At 37.0% G+C, this 20698-nt stretch overlaps 1 protein-coding gene across 6 annotated transcripts in view; it reads left to right on the forward strand.

The window, feature by feature from the left end:
- Cdep (Chondrocyte-derived ezrin-like domain containing protein) overlaps positions 1 to 20698 on the forward strand; it is a 628747-nt gene that overhangs the window by 257184 nt on the left and 350865 nt on the right. For all 6 annotated transcript variants that reach the window (XM_070086348.1, XM_070086350.1, XM_070086352.1 and 3 more), the window contains exons 4-6: positions 11641 to 11764; positions 16413 to 16500; positions 20458 to 20613. In XM_070086348.1, the coding sequence (XP_069942449.1) occupies positions 11641 to 11764; positions 16413 to 16500; positions 20458 to 20613 (368 nt within the window). The remainder of the gene's footprint in view (positions 1 to 11640; positions 11765 to 16412; positions 16501 to 20457; positions 20614 to 20698) is intronic.

Genomic DNA, 20698 nt, shown 5'->3' on the forward strand with positions numbered 1-20698 from the left:
GAAGGAAATTTTACGGAAAACTGACGGAATTACGCTCTCGTGAAGTTAGCGACCTCAGCGATATTTGTGAATCGGCGATTTTGCCCACTTTGAGGCCTATTTCCAGCTAATTCCATTGTTCCAGTTGACCAAACTCATAGCTATTTCTTTACAACTCCATTTTTTCTATCAATTGAGTACAAGAAACTGCCCAATTACCGATTTCAATTACCCAATAACGTGGTCAGAAATTTGCAATTTGGCCAATTTCACAAAAATTAAAAAATATGACAATTTCAAAATAGGGTCCAGAATGAACAGTGCAGACATTCCTGAATCTAAAATAACATATTCTTTGTTCATCAGTCACATCTCCAGGCCCCTCTGATATTACTTTTGCTTTCTATTTTGAATTTTTATTCAAACAAAAAATAGAAGATTTACTGTTATGCAGACTACTGCAATATTGTAATAGTTGTATAAATAATGTCAACCCATTCATGACTGCATATTAGAATGGCTACTCGGACATATATTGGAAAATGACATTATTTGTTTACTTTTGAACATCAGCAAAAATCAAACATTTCTCCTACTTTGAGCTCCATTTCAAGGTTCTTTTCATAGTAAAACCAATCAAAAATCACCCATATTTCTATAATATGTTTTCCATTCTATCAATTGAGACCAAGAAAACAAGGATACAACCATAAATACTATATGAAAATAGACCACAAAGTCGGCATTTTAATAAAAAAAAAGGGTTGGAGTTTTTTTTCTCATGCACTGCATACTGCAGAATTTTTTTTATATGGTGCACACTGACCAGACAGATCCATTCTCTCACATGTGGGCCTACCAGCTTTCTCCTGCTTGATTTGAAGCCATTAGAATTTGTGTATATACGTCAAAAACGGTGGCTCGTAAGACGTATATATACGGCTGAAACAGTCAAAGGGTTAATAAAAGGTTGATATCAGGATCAATGCTTGTAATCATAAGATTGAGAGTGACTCTACCACTAGACTTTTGAATAAAGTATTATGTTAAACTTAATAATTATGATACTAAACTAAGTTATCTTACTAGCTAATGGATTGTTACAAGTAGTTTTAGAAAAATAGAGATACAGTTTACTCTTAACCCTTTCAGGCTTGGCAGGCCCTCTCCTAAACTTGTTCTCAGGGTTGGAAATTTTTCAAAAAAAAAAAATTTTTTTTTTCCTATGAAATGATAGAAAATCTTTTCCCGATCATAATGACCCCAAAAGTAAGAAATTTGATGGAAAACTTACGGAATTACACTCTCGCAAAGTTAGCGGTCTCGACGATGTTTACGCATCGGCGATTTCGCCCACTTTGAGCCCTATTTTCGGCCAATTCCAATGTACCAGTTGACAAAAATCATAACTATTTCACTAGAACTCTATTTTTTTCTATCAAATGAGTACAAGAAACCACCTATTTACTGATTTCAACTATTCAATAAAGTGGTCAGAGATTGGCACTTTTGCCAATTTCACACAAATTTCAAAAGATGCCGATTTCCAAATAGGGTCCAGAATAAACAAGAGACATTCCTGGCACTAAATTAACATTTCCTCTGTTCATTAGTCATGTCCCCATGCCTCTGTTACATTTCTTTTGCTTTCCACTTTGAATTTTTTTCTCACAAAAAATAGAAGATTTACTGTTATGCAGTCTACTGCATTAGTGTAGAAATGGTGTAGAAATGGTATAAATAATATCAGTGCACTTGTGAAAGAATATTAGACCCAGCAGTTAACGTGTATTGGATGCATGGCATGATTTGTTTACTTTTGAACTTTGGCAAAAATCGAACATTTCTGCTACTTTGAGCTCAATTTCAAGGTACTCTTCTTTGTGAGACCAATCAAAATCATCTCAATTTCTGTAATATGTCTTCCATTCTATAAATTGAGACCAGCAAAACTAGAATACAACCATAAATAGCATAGGAAAATACACTGCAAAGTCGCTGTTTTAAACCAGAAACACTGTCGGTGTTTTTTTCTCATTATGCACTGTGTGCATAATGCGCACACTGACCACATAGACATATTCTTTCATATGTAAGCCTACCAGCTTTGTCTCGCTAGATTTGAAGGTGCTAGAATTTATGCGTACTTGTGTGGCACCAACCCTGGGGTGCAAGCCGTACTAGTACGGCACCAACCCTGAAAGGGTTAATATGGTACAGATTTGATGATTTAATACTGAACGGTTTAAGTTTGAGTTTGACAGCAGTTGTAGACTTAGAATGGAAGTTTACTGAACACAATAAAATTGTTTATTACTGGAAGTGATAATTAAATTAAAAGTCTGCAGATAATGGTAGTTATAAAAAAAATATAAGAGAAAACAAAAATACAGTGGACCCCCGCATAACGATGGCATCACATAGCGATTTTTCCGCATACCGATTACTTTTATCGCAAAATTTTTGCCGCGCATACCGATTAAAAACCCGCTTACCGATTTTCGTCCGAGACGCGTCCAATGTGCCCTCAGCCAGCCTCACATGTGCCGGCCGTCCCATTGTTTACCAGCCAGCCTCCGCGGTAACATCCAAGCATACACTCGGAATATTTCGTATTATTACAGTGTTTTCGGTGCTGTTTCTGGAAAATAAGTGACCATGGGCCCCAAGAAAGCTTCTAGTGCCAACCCTGTGGTAAAAAGGGTGAGAATTAGTATGGAAATTAAGAAAGATTTTGAAGGGTTTGGGGCTAACCCTGAGAAGCCTATGCCAGTTGTGGAATCCATTGTGCCTACTTCAAAGATTAAGGAAATGTGTGCACAGTGGGTTGAACTGCAAACCTTTATAGATGAAAATCACCCTGACACAGCTGTTGCAAGCCGTGCTGGTGACTATTTCAATGACAATGTTGTGGCCCATTTTAGACAAATCGTAAAGGAACGGGAGGTACAGAGCTCTATGGACAGATTTGTTGTGCGACAGAGGTCCAGTGACTCTCAAGCTGGTCCTAGTGGCATTAAAAGAAGAAGGGAAGTAACCCCGGAAAAGGACTTGCTACCTCAAGTCGTAATGGAAGGGGATTCCCCTTCTAAACAGTAAGAAGATAATGCTCTCCCCTCCTCCCATCCCATCAATCATCACCAGATCTTCAATAAAAGTAAGTGTCATTTAATTGTGCATGCCTTTTTCAGTTTGTGTGTATTAAAATTAACATTTCATGTGGTAAAAAAAAATTTTTTTCATACTTTTGGGCGTCTTGCATGGATTAATTTGATTTCCATTATTTCTTATGGGGAAAATTCATTCGCATAACGATTATTTCGCATAACGATGAGCCCTCTTGCACGGATTAAAATCGTTAACCGGGGGTCCACTGTAATAGTTTATAATAGTAGATTAAGATAAGCAATTATAAAATACAGGGATTATGCTAACTCTTATTATGGCACAAGTTAATATAATATTGCACTGGTTATCAGTTCTATAATAATAGTTTATAATAGTGAGAAAGTAATGGTAAATGAAAAATAAAAAATAAAAATAAAAAGAGACTATAGTGATCAGTTGTACTAGAGTAAAATGGACTGATAGTAAGTATGGTGTTGAACAAAATTTAAGTAGGTAATATTAATTAAAAAAAAAAAACAATTTCTATTACAGGTCAACCATCACTAATCCAGCAATCGGTTATTCAGTTCCATCTTTAATCTCTGGACTAATTTCTGCGAACATAATTTCAAATTTCATCATTATACTGACTCAAATTTCATCATTATACTGACTCAAATTTCATCATTATACTGACTCAAATTTCATCATTATACTGACTCAAATTTCATCATTATACTGACTCAAATTTCATCATTATACTGACTCAAATTTCATCATTATACTGACTCAAATATCATTATTATACTGACTCAGAAATTGTGCAGATGGTTGTAAATCCACAGCAACAAGCCAGTGGAGGAGAAAGCAGTGATGAAAATGAGGAAGATGTAGCAGAAAGAGTCTCTACTGATAGGTTAATTCAGTTGACACGTGAACTGCTAAAAGGTTTAGAGCAGTGCAGTTTTATAAGTGAACAAGAAATAATGAAAGTTTACATGCTGCAGGATAAACTAATCAAAGAAAGGTCAAAATGTATGGAATAACTAAACTTGCTTAACTTTATTAAGTGTGGAAAATTGCATTTACCTGGATGAATCTCATTAGATACATACTAGTAAATGGTAACAAAGATAATTATTATTTATCAAAGTTACATAGACAAGTAGGAATTTTGAGACACCTAGGTCGCAAAAAGTCCCCCTTCGATACCTACTACTGTCATATCCACAAGTCACTCTTGACCTATATTAATTTCATATGAAATATACATTACCAAGAATTATGGTAAACATTATTATAAATTTGTGGACTGTATGTTAAAATTAATAAATGATTACATATACACATTTAGGTAACAGAAGAATTTATAATCATAACACTCACCAATTAGTCTGGAGATTACTGTGTGTCATGTACAGAACCCCCCCCCTGTCTAAATTTATGAAAAAATTACTGGCCAGAATTCTAAACATAAACATAGACATCTTATCTGAGGTTCCTGGAGCTGTCTTGTCCATCTGTTTAATGTTCATGTTATGCAGGACTGCACATCCAACAATTTCGGCTCCTATTTGAGAGGTTTTAAGCCCAATAAGACCCCTAGAGCAACGAAATTTATGCACATTACATTAGCATGCCTGTACCACATTCAAAAACAATGGCGTCTCCCCCCTGCTCCTCAGCGCAGGCGCAGAGCTTCCCTGTCGGTTCACTTCTTTAAAATACACTTTTAATCAGGTTTATTTACACAGCATAATTTTGGGAAATTATTTTCCACATTAAGTGTATTCTAACCTAACCACTCTGTAATCTGGCAAACTCACTAATCCGGCACACTACAGGTCCCAATGGTGCTGGATTAGTGATGGCTGACCTGTACAAGTATTAGATTTTTATTTACAACTGTTAGGATTCAGTATTGCACTGGTAGTAATATTAGAGCTTATAAGGGCAGTACAAAGTATTTAAAAGTAAAGAACTACACTAAGAGAATATAGTGTTTAATTGTATAAAATAGAATGGACTGATAATAAATGTGGTATTAAAACAAGATTTTAGGTGGTAATGGTAATTAATAATATGTAAAAAATGTACAAAATTAAAATGGACTGATAGTAATTGTGGTACTAAAAAAATTTTTAGCAAATAATTGTAATTAATAGTATTTAACCCTTTGAGGGTTGTCAGGCCCTCTCAGAGACTTGTTCTCAGGGTTGCCAAAATTTCAAAAAAAAAAAAAAAAAATTTTTTTTCTTAGGAAAAGATAGAGAATCTTTTCTCGATCATAATGACACCAAAAGTATGAAATTCGACGGAAAACTTACGGAATTATGCTCTCGCGAAGTTAGCGATCTGGACGATGTTTACGCATTGGCGATTTTGCCCACTTTGAGCCCTATTTTTGGTTAATTCCAGTGTACTATTCGACAAAAATCATAACTATTTTGCTAGAACTCCATTTTTTCTATCGAGTGAGGACAAGAAACCACCCATTTACCGATTTCAACTATCCAATAAAGTGGTCAGAATTTAGCAATTTTGCCAATTTCACACAAATTTCAAAAGCTGCCAATTTCCAAATAGGGTCCAGAATAAACAAGAAAGACATTCCTGGCACTAAAATAACATTTCCTCTGTTCATTAGTCACATCCCCACACCCCTCTTACATTTCTTCTGCTTTCCACTGAATTTGTATTCTCACAAAAAATAGAAGATTTTCTGTTATGCAGACTACTGTATTAGTGTAGAAATAGTATAAATAATACCAGCGCACTTGTGAAAGAATATTAGATTCACCAGTTGACGTGTATTGGATGCGTGACATGATTTGTTTACTTTTGAACTTTAGCAAAAATCGAACATTTCTGCTACTTTGAGCTCAATTTCAAGGTACTTTTCATTGTGAAACCAATCAAAATCATCTCAATTTCTGTAATATGTCTTCCATTCTATAAAATGAGACCAGGAAAACTAAAATACAACCATAAATACCATATGAAAATACAGTGGACCCTCGCCTAACGCTATTAATCCGTTCCTGAGAGCTCAACGTTAGGCGAATTAATTTTCCCCATAAGAAATAATGAAAAATAAAATTAATCCATTCCTGACACCCCAAAGTATGAACAAAAAAAAATTTTTACCACATGAAATATTAATTTTAATACACACAAACTGAAGAAGACATGCACAGTTACATGACACTTACCTTTATTGAAGATCTGGTGATGATTGATGGGATGGGAGGAGGGGAGAGTGTTGATGATGTTAGTGTTTAGAAGGGGAATCCTCTTCCATTAGGACTTGAGGTGGCAAGTCCTTTTCCGGGGTTACTTCCCTTCTTCTTTTAATGCCACTAGGACCAGCTTAAGAGTCACTGGGCCTCTGTCACACAACATATCTGTCCATAGAGGCCTGTACCTCCTGTTCCTTTATGACATTCCTAAAGTGTTTCACAACGTTGTCAGTGTACAGGTTGCCAACCCGGCTTGCAATAGCTGTGTGAGGGTGATTTTCATCAAAAAAGGTTTGCACTTTAAGCCACATTGCACACATTTCCTTAATCTTTGAAGTAGGCAGCTTCCTCAATTTCTCTATCCTTTCCTCTGAAGCAGTTTCCTCAGGTGTGGCCTCTTGCTGTTGAAGATGATCTAGCAGCTCATCAGTGGTTAGTTCTTCATTGTCCTCCTCCACCAACTCTTCCACATCCTCCCCACTAACCTCCAACCCCAAGGACTTCCCCAATGCCACAATGGATTCCTCAACTGGCATAAGATTCCCAGGGTTAGCCTCAAACTCTTCAAAATCCCTTTTGTCTACACATTCTGGCCACAGTTTCTTCCAAGCAGAGTTCAAGGTCCTCTTAATCACTTCCTCCCAAGCCTTACCTATAATGTTTACACAATTGAGGATGCTAAAGTGATCTCTCCAAAACTCTCTTAGAGTCAATTGAGTTTCTGAGGTCACTACAAAGCACCTTTCAAACATAGCTTTTGTGTACAGTTTCTTGAAGTTGGAAATGACCTGCTGGTCCATGGGCTGCAGGAGAGGAGTGGTATTAGGAGGCAAAATTTGACCTTAATGAAGCTCATTTCCGCAGAAAGTCGCTCTGCCATGTCTGAAGGATGACCAGGAGCATTGTCTAATACCAGGAGGCACTTATGGTCTAATTTCTTTTCAATTAGGTAATTTTTCACAGTGGGGGCAAATGCATGGTGTAACCAGTCATAGAAAAAGTCCCTAGTGACCCATGCCTTACTGTTTTCTCTCCACAGCACACACAAATTAGCCTTGAGGACATTGTTTTTCCTGAACACACTGGGAGTTTCAGAGTGATACACCAATAAAGGCAATCAGCACTAGCATTGGCACACATCAACAGAGTAAGCCTGTCTTTCATAGGCTTATGTCCTGGGAGTGCCTTTTCCTCCTGAGTAATGTACGTCCTGTTTGGCATTTTCTTCCAAAACAGGCCTGTTTCGTCACAATTAAACACATGTTCAGGCTTCAGTCCTTCACTGTCTATGTACTCCTTGAATTCCTGCACATATTTTTCAGCCACTTTGTGGTCCGAACTGGCAGCCTCACCATGCCTTATCACACTATGTATGCCAATACGATTCTTAAATCTCTCAAACCAACCTTTGCTGGCCTTAAATTCACTCACATCATCACTAGTTGCAGGCATTTTTCTAATTAAATCGTCATGCAACTTCCTAGACTTTTCACATATGATCGCTTGAGAGATGCTATCTCCTGCTATCTGTTTTTTGTTTATCCACACCAATAGCAGTCTCTCAACATCTATCACTTGCAATCTCTGTTTCGAAAACAAAGTTGCACCTTTGGCAAGAACAGCTTCCTTGATTGCCGTTTTCTTGGCCACAATACGTAGTAGCGATGGTTGATTGGGGTTTTGTGTACAACCTGGCCAGCTCGGAGACACGCACTCCACTTTCATCCTTAGCAATGATCTCTTTCTTCATATCCATAGTAATTCTCACTCTTTTTGCTGTAGGGTTGGCACTAGAAGCTTTCTTGGGGCCCATGGTGACTTATTTTACAGGTGCAATCACTAAAAAGGCTGTGATAATATGAAAAGTTCCAATTGTATGCGTGGAAGCAACCACGGTGGCTGGCTTGTAAACACTGGCACCCATGGAACAAGCGAGGCGGGCTCAGGCCGCACGTGGACACGTCTCGAACGAACCGCGTTGATCGAGTATTTTAGCGCTAGCCGAGGCAAAATTTTTGCGTTAAAATGTATCGCTAGGCGGATTTAACGTTATGCGATGCGTTCGTTAGACGAGGTTCCATTGTACAATGCAAAGTCGCTGTTTTAAACCAAAAACACGGTCAAAGGTTTTTTTTTCTCATTACGCACTGTGTGCTGCAGGATTTTTTTTATACTGCGCACACTGACCACATAGACCCATTCTTTCGTATGTAGGCCTACCAGTTTTCTCTTCCTAGATTTGAGGGAGCTAGAATTTATGCATAATAGTACGTCAAAAACCCTGGCGCATAAGCCGTACTAGTACGGCCGAAACTCCAAAAGGGTTAAAAAATGGGATTGCAAAATGGACAGATAGTATTTATTAACCCTTTCAGGGTCCAAGGCCCAAATCTGGAGTCACGCACCAGTGTCCAAGAATTTTCAAAAAAAAAATTTGTTATTTTTTCTTATGAAATCGTAGAGAATCTTTTTGTGAAGGTAATAAAACAAAAAGTACGAAATTTGGTGGAAAATTGACGAAATTATGCTCTCGCGAATTTTGATGTGTCAGCGATATTTACGAATCGGCGATTTTGCCGACTTTGACTCCCATTTTAGGCCAATTACATTATTCCAAACAACCAAATTTTTAGCTATTTCACTAGTATTACTTCTATTCTATCGATTGAGCACAAGAAATCGCCAAGTCAACTGTTTCAACTACAAAATAAAGTGATCGGAAATTGTTAATTTGGCCAATTTAACACAAAGTTCAAAATATTCCAATTTCAAAATAGGGTCCAGAATGAACAATGTAGGCATTCCTTGCACTAAACTAACATTTCCTCTGTTCATTAGTTATGTTTTGAGGCTTTACAAATAAATTCCATTTTGATTTTTTATTCACATAATGAATTTTTATTCACACCAAAAAATAGAAGATTTACTGTTATGCAATACTGTAATAATTGTATAAATATCATCACCATATTTGTGAATGTATATTAGACCCACCAGCTGATGTGTATTAGACGTGTGAGGTCGTTTGTTTACTCTTGAATATCGGCAAAAATTTAACATTTCCGCTACTTTGAGCTCAGTTTCAAGCCATTTCCAATGCTAAAACCAATCAAAATCATCTCTATTTCTGTAATATGTCTTCCATTCTATCAAATGAGATCAAGAAATCGCAAATACAACTATAAAAAACATACGAAAAAACACTGCAAAGTTGCTGTTTTAATAAAAAAATCATGATTTCATTTTTTTTCTCTCATTATACACAGTGTGCTGCAGGATCTGTTTTATGTGGTGCACACATACCACATAGATGTATTCTCTCATATCTAGGCCCAAATGTACCACTCACAGTTTATCAGAGTGAGCTGAGCTCATGGCGTAGATCTACGGTTTGGACCCTGAATGTAAAGCCGTAGATCTACGGGACGGACCCTGAAAGGGTTAAGAGATAGTACAGTACTGTGAAATTTGTACAATAAATGGAGCAAAACATATGCTACACGTAGGCTTTTGAAGAAGGCACCTTCTTCCATCTCTCTTCCTCCTCGTCTGAAGCAATTTCCTGAGCTGTGGTCTATTGCTGTTGCAGATGAAGCTCTTGCAGCTACTCAGTGGTTAGCTCTTTATTGTGGTTCTTCACCAACTCTTCCACATCCTCGCCACTCACATCCAACCCCATGGAATTCCCCAGTGCCACAATTGATTGCACAACAGGTGTAGGGTCGACAGGGTCAGCCTCATACCCTTTTGGACACAATCTGGCCACAATTTTCCCCATCAGAGTTCATCGCCTGGAAGTCACTCCCTGCCAAACCTTATCTATAAGGCTTATGTAGTGGAAGATATTGAAGTGATTCTTCCAGAGCTTTCTTAGGGTCAATTCAGAGTCCGAGGTTATGTCAAAGCACCTTTGAAACATTGTTTTGGTGTACAGTTTGTTGAAGTTTGCAATGATCTGCTGGTCCATGGGCTGGATGAGAGGAGTGGTGTTAGGAGGCAAGAACTTCACCGTTACAAAACTTAATTCCTTAGACAATTGGTCTTCCAAGTTTGGAGGATGAGCAGGAGCATTGTCCATTAACATGAGGCACTTGAGTGGCAATTTATTATCCAGGAGGGATTTCTTCACACTCGGGCCAAACACTTAATTGATCCATTCCAGGAAAATTTCCCTCATGACCCATGCCCTACTGTTAGCCTTCCACATCATACACAATTTACTCTTGACAACACTGTTTTTCTTGAACACACTAAGATTTTCAGAGTGATGCACGAGTAAAGGCTTCACTTTGAAATCCCCACTAGCATTACCACACAACAAGACAGTTGGCCTGTCTTTCACAGGCTTGTGTCCTGGGCGTGCCTTTTCCTCCTGTGTGATGTAGGTCCTCTTTGGCATTTTCTTTCAAAACAGGCCTGTTTCTTAACAATTGAACACTTGTTGGGGGTTGGAATTTTTCAGCCTCTACATAACCTTTGAATTCCCGCACAAATTTTTCAGCCACTTGTTTGTCTGACCTGGCACCCTCACCATGCCTTACAACAATGTGTATATGCCACTTCACTTCTTGAATTTTTCGATCCAGCCTTTGCTGGCCTTAAATTCAACCAACATCAGCACTTGTTTCAGGCAGTTTCTTTATGAGATCGCCATGCAGCTGCCTTGCCTTTTCACAAATTATCGACTGCATGACACTATCTCCTGCTAACTCTTTCTCTCTGATCCACATCAACAACAATTTCTCCACTTTTTTAATTGTTTGGAATCTCTGTTTAGTTATCACATTCACCCCTTTTGCAACATCAGCTTCCATGATTTCTTTTCTCGTTGCCACAATGGAGCTGATTGTTGATGGTGCCTTCCCATACATCCTGCTGAGTTCAGCAATGCCTATGCCACTATCATATTTTTGAACAATTTCTTTTTTCATTTCTACGGTGTTCCTCACTTTCTTTACCAAAGGACTGGCACTAGGAGCTTTCTTTGGGGTCATGGTGGCTTATTTAGCAGTCACACTCAATAAACAAGTGCCAAAAACAATGGATTATTACGAAATATTCCGTATGACCTGGCAGGATATGTTCACTCACTGAGAAACAATGCTACACTGCCTAAGACTGCGTAAGGGAGGCGGCTTTGTCTGCACCTTGGGCACTGGACAGGTTCTGTACGATTGACAAAAATGGAAGAAATCGATGAAAACGGGAACAAAAAGGGAGGGTCCACTGTATAATGAGTTATTACAGTTGTTCATATGAAACTTCCATCAAAATTTATGTTTGATTTACTACCTTGGATATGTTTTTTTCATAGCGGAATGTGGAGACTTTGTTGAAGAGGATTATCCTGATCATCGCTACCTCTCCTTGTACAAGTTTGTTCCTTCTCAAGACCCAGAGCTGGAGAGAAAAATCATGGAAAATCACAAAAAACATGTGTAAGTAATGAAATTCATTCTTCATTAAATAACCCTTTTTTATATACCATACTGTTCAAGTAATCCTTACTTAACACTGCTATAATACATGTTTTTCTATATACCTGTGCAACAGCTGACACCCTCCTTTCTGATATATGATGTCTTAGTGGCTCACTGAAACCCGCCCTGCTGGGTAGTGGTCAGTGCACCCTACAACAAATGAAACGCCTGCAAGCTAGGGAAGGAAGGGGAGCTTGAACTTGCTTTTGTTTATTTTTTTTTTTGCCATTAAAGCAAGGTATATCTCTTTTATAAACAGCATTTTTTGTCTTGTTTCATCATTAGATTGTTTTACTATGGCCAACATAATTCCCTTCACCCTGATGTTGGGTAACCCTACTGTACCTTTACCTTTGGTATACAGTTGTCTGTCAGTTAAGACAGTTACATTTCCAAAAAATGGCATCTAAACAAAAATATGTCTAAAATGAATGTAAGTACATGTGGGATAAATAGGGTTATGTATGTCAAACCCCTCAAAAATGGCAAACAAATTTTTTTAGGTCTTGAAGTTGTAAAAAAAAAAATGTAATTGTAGTTAGGTGTAGTGCTTATGGCTACAAAGGTGACAAATAATATTTCTTACCTTTAAATTCTGGTTATTGGTGAATATTAATGATTTTGAAAGGAGTGGAGAGGTATGGTGTGGCCCTACTGGGCTGAGGTGGAAGGTTGTGGATCATTGGTTGAGGTTGATGGCTGAGGTTCTTGCACTGATGATGGCTGTACTGGAGCATTGAGGAATTCTGCAATGCATCTTTGGTCTGTTTTACCCTGCATTACTTGATATAGCTAATTATATAGCATTATCTTCTGCTCCAGACCCCCATTCATAGCAGTACTTTTAGCTTTGTGAAATAAAAAATCTGCAGCTTTAACAGTAATGTGGAATTGGTCACATAACTGTTGCAGTGTTAACCATTTTTCTTCAGGTTCTTCTTCCACATCTTTGTCTGTTATCTACCTCCCTTGTATATGGGCAATGAGCTTTGCCAACATTTCTTCTGGACTTCCTTCTTCCTCATCATCATTCTGCATATCTTCAAAGCCTTCATTTGGCTCAGTGATTTCCTGCATCTGGCTCCCAGCTAAGGGAAAATGTGAGATTATTTGTTACTCTAGGACATAATTTTCCCCAGTTTGTGTATAATGTTGACTGGGGCACTTTGTTCTGTTCACTTTTGACATATGTGATAGTATCTGTAGTATTAAATTTACACCAAAAAAGTCTGATGCTCACAGGTCAGAGTTAGCATCTATTGTTGCAACATTTTTCCACATCACTTGTCATGTGTAGTTACACTTAAATGCTCTAATACCATGATCCAGTAGTTCTGTTAAAGATGCTGTATTTGGTAAAAACATAACTTTTACATGTGGATGCACATCCACTAAGAATTCAAGATGAGTACAGGAATTATCAAGAGTGAAGAGAATCTTGAATGCAAGAGTATTTTTTGCACAGGTAAAACATGACTTCTGGAATGAAGTGATGTTTAGTCTATAATAATTCCTCTGTCATTCATGCTGACAGGTAAGGTGGTTTTACCTTGCAAAGAACATGGAATCTTGGAGCAATAAGTAACCATGGGCTTACACTTAAAATCACCTGACATTACTGCACAGTAGCAAGGTGAAGTGATTCCTTAGTCTTGACTCCTGGAACACTTATCTCTTAATGGCTGATTTAAGATCACGATGGCATCTTCTTCCAATGAAGACTAGTTGTGTCAGTACAGTGGACCCCCGCTTTACGATCAGCTCCCAATGCGACCAATTATGTAAGTGTATTTATGTAAGTGCGTTTGTACGTGTATGTTTGGGGGTCTGAAATGGACTAATCTAATTCACAATATTCCTTATGGGACCAAATTCGTTGAGTAATGGCACCTGAACATACTTCTGGAATGAAATAATATCGTAAGCTGGGGGTCCACTGTATTAAGCACTTGCTGTGGTTCATAGTAACTCTCAGAAATAATTTCCTCCAGTTGAGCAGGAAAATTTCCTGCAGCGGCATGGTCTGGTGAAACACTTATTTCAGAAAATTTAATATTATGCAACTGATTGCACATTTTGAACTTGTGGTACTAGCCTGTACTAAACATTCACCTTTGTTCAGGCAGTCCTTCCTCATCACACAGTTTTATAGTACTCTAAGGATTTTTTCTGTATTAAAATGAGATTTAGTGGTACTTTTTTTTTGTTTTCTGCTCAGTCCCATCACTTGTTAATTTTTTCATCTTATTTAACTGTTACCTAGGTCATTCTTTTCTGGAGGCCATAACCTGAGTTAATTTATGCACAAGCTCTTATCTTCTCATTCCTTTTGATTGAAAGAACTGATACTTTATTATAGGCTCACAATGTCTTCACTACTACACTTTCATTGGTTCTATGTGGGATGTAAATGATCTATTCCAGCTCTGATATCTCTCCTACCCTGAATGGAGCTGTCAGCACTGAACAGTACTCTAAACCTTTGGCATTATTTACCTTGTTTTGAAAGTTCTCATTATTCACCCTGTTATTTTCCTGGCTATTGTGATAATTGCCTTATTGTATTCCTTAAAAGATTGTTCAGCTGACACTATTTCACACAGATCCCTTGCATGTTACTTTCACTCTATTTGGTGGTCCTCTTGCATTTTGTATACAGTTTCCCTCTTGAGTTTTTCATTCTTTTCATATCTAAGCACTTTGAATTTGTCACCATGGAATATCATGTTATTTTCTACTGCTCACTGGAAAACTTTGCTTATATTTTGCAATTTTTCTGTGTCTTGTACCAAAGTGGTTTTCATACATATTTTGCTATCAGCCACAGGTAATGACAAAAAAACTGTGTTGAGTGTTTTTATATACAGTATATGCTTCTTATAGATATGAGAAAAAACAAAGGTGCCAGGACCATGCCTTATGGTACTGACCCTTTCATATTCTTTTATGATGTGGAATGTTAGGGTTACTTGTTTGTAATTTTTGGTTAGTCGTCTGGTGCCTCCTTTATGCAAAGGAGTTATGTCTGCACTTTTTAAGGCCTCAGTGATTTCACCTAGTTTAAGTTTCCTTTGTGCTTCATCCCTATGATTGTTCCAGTTCTTTAATTTCAGCAAAGTTATCTTTCCTTCATTGTGACACATTCACATTGTTCAACACTTTTTCTTCTCTGCTCTCTTTCTATATTTGATCATCTTTTTGTCTTTCTCAGCAGTATACATTTTGTACAGTCCTTGTACACTTTTGTATTACATTTTTTCAAGCACTGGTGGGGGTTTATAGTGCTCCTGACTGTTTCTCAGGGTATGTTTCAATAGTTCTTTGTTCATTTGGTCCCAGGTGATTCTCTGGTTATTGAAGTTAAACTTACTGAATATCCCTTCTTATACTATATACTATGTCTGGAGTTGCTACTCCTATATTTATACTTGTTTGTACTTCTGTGATGTTGTGATAAGAGTACAGTGTATTTGAGACTTACATGTCTGATTAATTCATTGTTTGTGAAGATCAAATACAGTGTATTTTGAAGATTAAGACACATGTGCAACAGTTGGGTTCTTTATTGGTGAAATGTTTCACCTACACAGTAGGCTTCTTCAGTCAAATATAAAGGGAGAAAAAGTATCTGAGGTGGTCAGTTCCTCAGCCTGGAGAAGAGTTCAGCTCCATGGTCTGGAATGATATGAAGCTGAAACATGAGAACCGGGTCTTAAATACTGCCAAAGGCGAGGTGGAAGATCTCAAAGACATTGTAGGGGACGGGATCTACTATTGGAAGTAAGAAGGCAGGTCCATCTGGAATCCAACCCTTCGCACTCATTACTAGTAGAAACTCAGTGAAGAATGGAAAATGTCCTCTGTACCAAGACAGCTCAATTCTGCAAGTGTATTTTAATTTCTAGTGGGTTCTGTAATCTGTTCACAGCAATCTTTTCACAGTGAGGCTTCATTAACCCTCTGGTATGTATCTTTTGGGGTAATGTGCCTTCAGTTACTATTTCTAGTACAATGCTCTGATTTACTATCTTCCAGTTTATATATGGAATGTTGAAATCTCGAAGGAGGATATTTAGTGTGTGATTTTCAGGGTTTTCAAGGCATCTGTTTTCCTTATCTGTTCCATAAATTCCTCAACCCTTTCTGATGGTATACATACAAGGATAATCACCAGATTCTTGTTCTCTTCTTTAATACTTAGTGCTTCTACTGTATCATTTGTTGATTTCAATTTGACATTTCTGTGCAACAAAATGTGTCTTTCACATATAGAACTACTCCCTGTGACCTGCTCACTCTATCACATCTGTAAACATTGTAATTTTTCAGTCATATCTTCTTGTCTGAAACATCCCATGTGTGTGTTTCTGTAAATGTGCCAAACATTTCATATCTTCTGTGAGGAACCCATTTATAGAGTTTGTGCAATGCTTCTGTGTTAAGTGAAGATTACTTAAACTGTAATTAAAAATGCATTCAAATTTTTTTTGGGTTGTTTGTAATTTATTTTGTATTGGGTGATTTTTAATATTTTTGTATATTAATGTGAATACAATAGTCATTTGCAGATCTGTATTTAATAATTATTTACGTGTATATTTTGTAGGGGCATGACACCTGCTGCAGCTGATCTAAATCTCTTGGAAACTGCAAGAAGATGTGAATTGTATGGTATTAAAATGCACCCTGCAAAGGTATGGGTGTTATTAAGTAATACTCTTGCTTTTTTAAAAACTTTAGTGGTTAAAACTTCTCTTTTATAAATGTAATAATAATGCACGTCTCGTATATTTGTTGGTGTTGATCACCATTTGTAACTTGAATAATCGGGGATGGTGCCAAGAGTGGGGCCAGGGAGCTGAAGCCCCCCAAAATTCCATCAGTCCCCCAGAGCCCCCAAATAAAAATAATAATGTTGCTGCTTCAAAGACAAGTCTCCTAACCCTCTTCCAACCAGAATGTCACCTCTAAGTCCTTCCTGTATAGTAATACTTTTGGTACTGCCTCTGCAAGCTGCTCTTCTCCCATGTCATTTTTTATTTTAACCTGTTTGTGTGTACGAAGTTTACAGCAGTTATACATTATTAACATTAGCAATGTATAATACTATATATGAAATAATGTTGTTTTCTATCCCTTCATTTTGACTTGTGTACACTTGCAACCAACCACAAATATTTCAGGTTATTTGCAGCATGAACTTAAAAAATGTGAATAGTAAAGTTCTGTAGATAACAAATCTGCTAATATCAAATAATTACTACACACAATTCTTTTTTGCCCTCTTTACTTGATTGCCCCTGAAGCTGTATGTGGCTTTAACCCTTTGAGAGCCCAGAGACCAAATATCAGAGTGGCAGCCAGGGTCCAAGAATTAAAAAAAAAAAAAAAAAAAAAAATTCGTATGAAATGGTAGAGAATCTTTTTCTGAAGGTAATAAAACAAAAAAGTGTGAAATTTCATGGAAAATTGGTGAAATTACCCTCTTCCGAATATTGCTGCATCCGTGATATTTATGCATCGGTGATTTTGCCAAATTTGACTCCCATTTTAGGCCAATTACATTATTCCACTCGACCAAAATCTCAGCTATTTCACTAGTATTACTTCTGTTTTATCGACTGAACACAAGAAATCACCCAGTCAACTGTTCCAACTACCCAGTAAAATAATCAGAAATTGGTAATTTGGCCACTTTAACACAAAGTTCAAAATATTTCCATTTTCAAAATAGGGTCCAGAATAAACAATGCAGGCATTCCTGGTACTAAACTAACATTTCCTCTATTTATTACTTATGTTTTCAGGCTTTACAAATGAATTCCATTTTGATTTTTTATTCACATAATGAATTTTTATTCATACCAAAAAATAGAAGATTTACTCATATGCAATATTGTAATAATTGTATAAATAACATTAGCACATTCGTGAACATATACTAGACCCAACAGCTGACATGTATTAGATGCGTGACATAATTTGTTTACTCTTGAACATCGGCAAAAATAGAACATTTTCGCTACTTTGAGCTCAGTTTCAAGCCATTTTCAATATTAAAAACAATCAAAATCATCTCAATTTCTGTAACATATCTTTCATTCTATCAAATGAGACCAAGAAATCGTGAATACAACTGTAAAAAAACACATGAAAGAACACCGCAAAGTCGCTGTTATAATCCAAAATACAGTTGCAGTTTTTTTTCTCATTATGCGCTGCGTGCTGCAGGATTTGTTTTATGTGGGGCACACTTACCACATAGATGTATTCTCTCATATCTAGGCTCAAATTTACCGCTCACAGCTTATGAGTGAGCTGAGCTCATGGTGTAGAACTACGGCTTGGACCCTGGCTTCAAAGCTGTAGATCTACGGGACGGACCCTCAAAGGGTTAAGAGTTGTAAGTAGACTAAACTCAAAGGTTTTAGAAGAAAGCTTAAATATAACACTGTATGTATGTATATAGAGGATGAGTCCCAAGACTTGTACACCCTCGTGGTGTATAAGTCTTGGCTGAAGTACGTTATGGGTGTGGGTTGTCCCAGAAAAGGTTGGGGGGAGGGAGTAAAGGTTTTGAATGTTGGGAGTTTGAGCAACCAACAGGCATATGTAAGCTTGTTAGATCAGAGTGGAGACGAGTGGTTTTTATGTCTTAACATGCTCTTGGAATGTGAGCAAGGTAATGGTGAAAGAATTTTGGGAATCTGGTTACTCATTGTTAGTCCTAGAGGTGGGAAGTATAATGCCTACACTCTGAAGTAGTAGTATGGATGATGCAGGTTGCAGGGTCATTTGAATTGTAATACCTGTGTGCTGCTGGCAGAACAGCTGTTGAATGATTGGTGGTGAATGGGCCAACTTTTTTTTTTTTTTTAGGTCACCCTACCATGGTGAGAGATGACTGGTATTGTTAAAAAACAAGCAAATATGCAATATTACACTGGAGTTGTTAGTTTGTTGTACTACTTTATAATGATTTTGATCTCAAGCTGGTCAAGTATAGACCAGCTTGAGAATATGCATTTTATTATATACTTCCTGTCACACATTTCAGTGCTACAAAAATTTTATACATTATTGCACATCAGTAAAGTCTGAATAATTTGTTTGACTGCCAACTCGCATTGTTTCTATTTTCTGGCGTTTGCTGCACTAATTGTAGGCAAAGTGGATTTTTTCAGTAAAGTATAATACTATTAACCCTTAACCCTTTCTTACCAGTATCGATCACGTAGATCTATGTCGCTATTTTAGTGCCCTCCAGTATGCTGTAATCAGTAGATTTTAATCTAGACATGAGAGAATGGGTCTGTGTGTTAAAGTGTGTGCAGTATAAACAAAGAAATCCTGTCCCATGCAGTGCCTGATGGAATGGAAACAGTGAACCTCTGACCTGTATTTGGGTTAAAACAGCGACTGCCATTGTTTTCTAGGGTGTTGTGTATGGTTTTATTGGTTGTTTCTTCATGTCAATTAACAGACTGGATGACCTGCTAGTGAATGGAGATGATTTTAGTCAGTTTGAGATTGAGAGGAGCCTGCAATAGGCCTCAAAGTAGTGGAAGTATATGACTTTTGGATATTTTTTCTGAGGAAGGGTAGGGCGCCCCCTTAGGAACCAATCTGAAGCTTGCAAATGCCAAGCTGTAAGATGAACATGAGTAAAGCAGGCCCTTTGATTGTCCGGTTGCTTTCTGTACAGACAATTAATTTGTAAATTGTCAGACCAGGAATCACACGTGTTTATAAGATGAGGATGATCTGTTCTGCACTGCTGGTGTACTGCAAGTAATTTGTAAATGACTCCTCTGCATTTTAGCATAATGTTATTACAGTTCTAAATTACTGATATTAATTTTTTGGGGGGTTCTCTATTTAGAGTGCTTTCTTCTTGGGTTTTCATGGTCTCCTTGACTCCTGGCCATTTGTTTCTCATAATCTGTTTAGATTTTTGTTGACATATCTTGTGATTTCAGTCACATTGCTTCTTTACTTATATGATACAGTACTAAATGAGTCATGTGGGATAATTCATTGGCAGAACTTTGACTGTTTCTTTAAATATCTTTAATATTGGAAGGTATCTAAAATGTCTGGAAGTCTGCATGAAGCCATTCCTCAGGAAGGGAAAATTTACTAGTGTATGGCACTTTAAGAATTTTATGAATTAATTTTATTTTTATTTTATTAATATTACTATACCTGGCTGGTTGGCTGACTTTGATTTCATATTAAATCACAACTTTGATGAGTTAAAATATAATTTGGGATTTTTTGTTAATTTACTTTTGATTCATATTCACATTATGGTAATTTTTTTTATCCCAGTTTTTTTTTTTATTGTGATCTTTCCATTGTGTGCTTATGTATCGCAATCCATCCCACAAATTCAGTCATAGTAACTATAATACTTTTACAAATCAGCATGTAAAACTCAAGAGCAAATGGTTAAGTATTGCTGCAGAATGTAACAACGTAGTGCATGAAAATATCTGAAATGTTTGGAAATTTTTCGTGCTGCATAACACCAAATTATTTACAGGAATTACATACTGTATATAGGGAGAATAATGCATAAACGATGCACTTAATGCTTACTTTGCTATGGTTTGTACTAGGTTACTGAGTATTGTACTTGTCATTCACAGGATAATGAAGGTGTGCCTCTAAACCTTGCAGTTGCACACATGGGTGTGTTAGTGTTCCAGAACTACACAAAGATCAATACCTTCTCTTGGGCGAAGATAAGAAAACTTTCCTTTAAACGAAAACGATTTTTAACAAAATTACATCCAGAAGGATATGTAAGTAAATTATTCATAATGAAAATTAGATTATTAGATGTGAACATAACTCATATTTTCTCATATGTTCCTGAAAATCAGCATT

Source organism: Cherax quadricarinatus, chromosome 18 (assembly GCF_038502225.1).
Source record: "Cherax quadricarinatus isolate ZL_2023a chromosome 18, ASM3850222v1, whole genome shotgun sequence".
Taxonomy (NCBI): Eukaryota; Metazoa; Arthropoda; class Malacostraca; order Decapoda; family Parastacidae; genus Cherax; species Cherax quadricarinatus.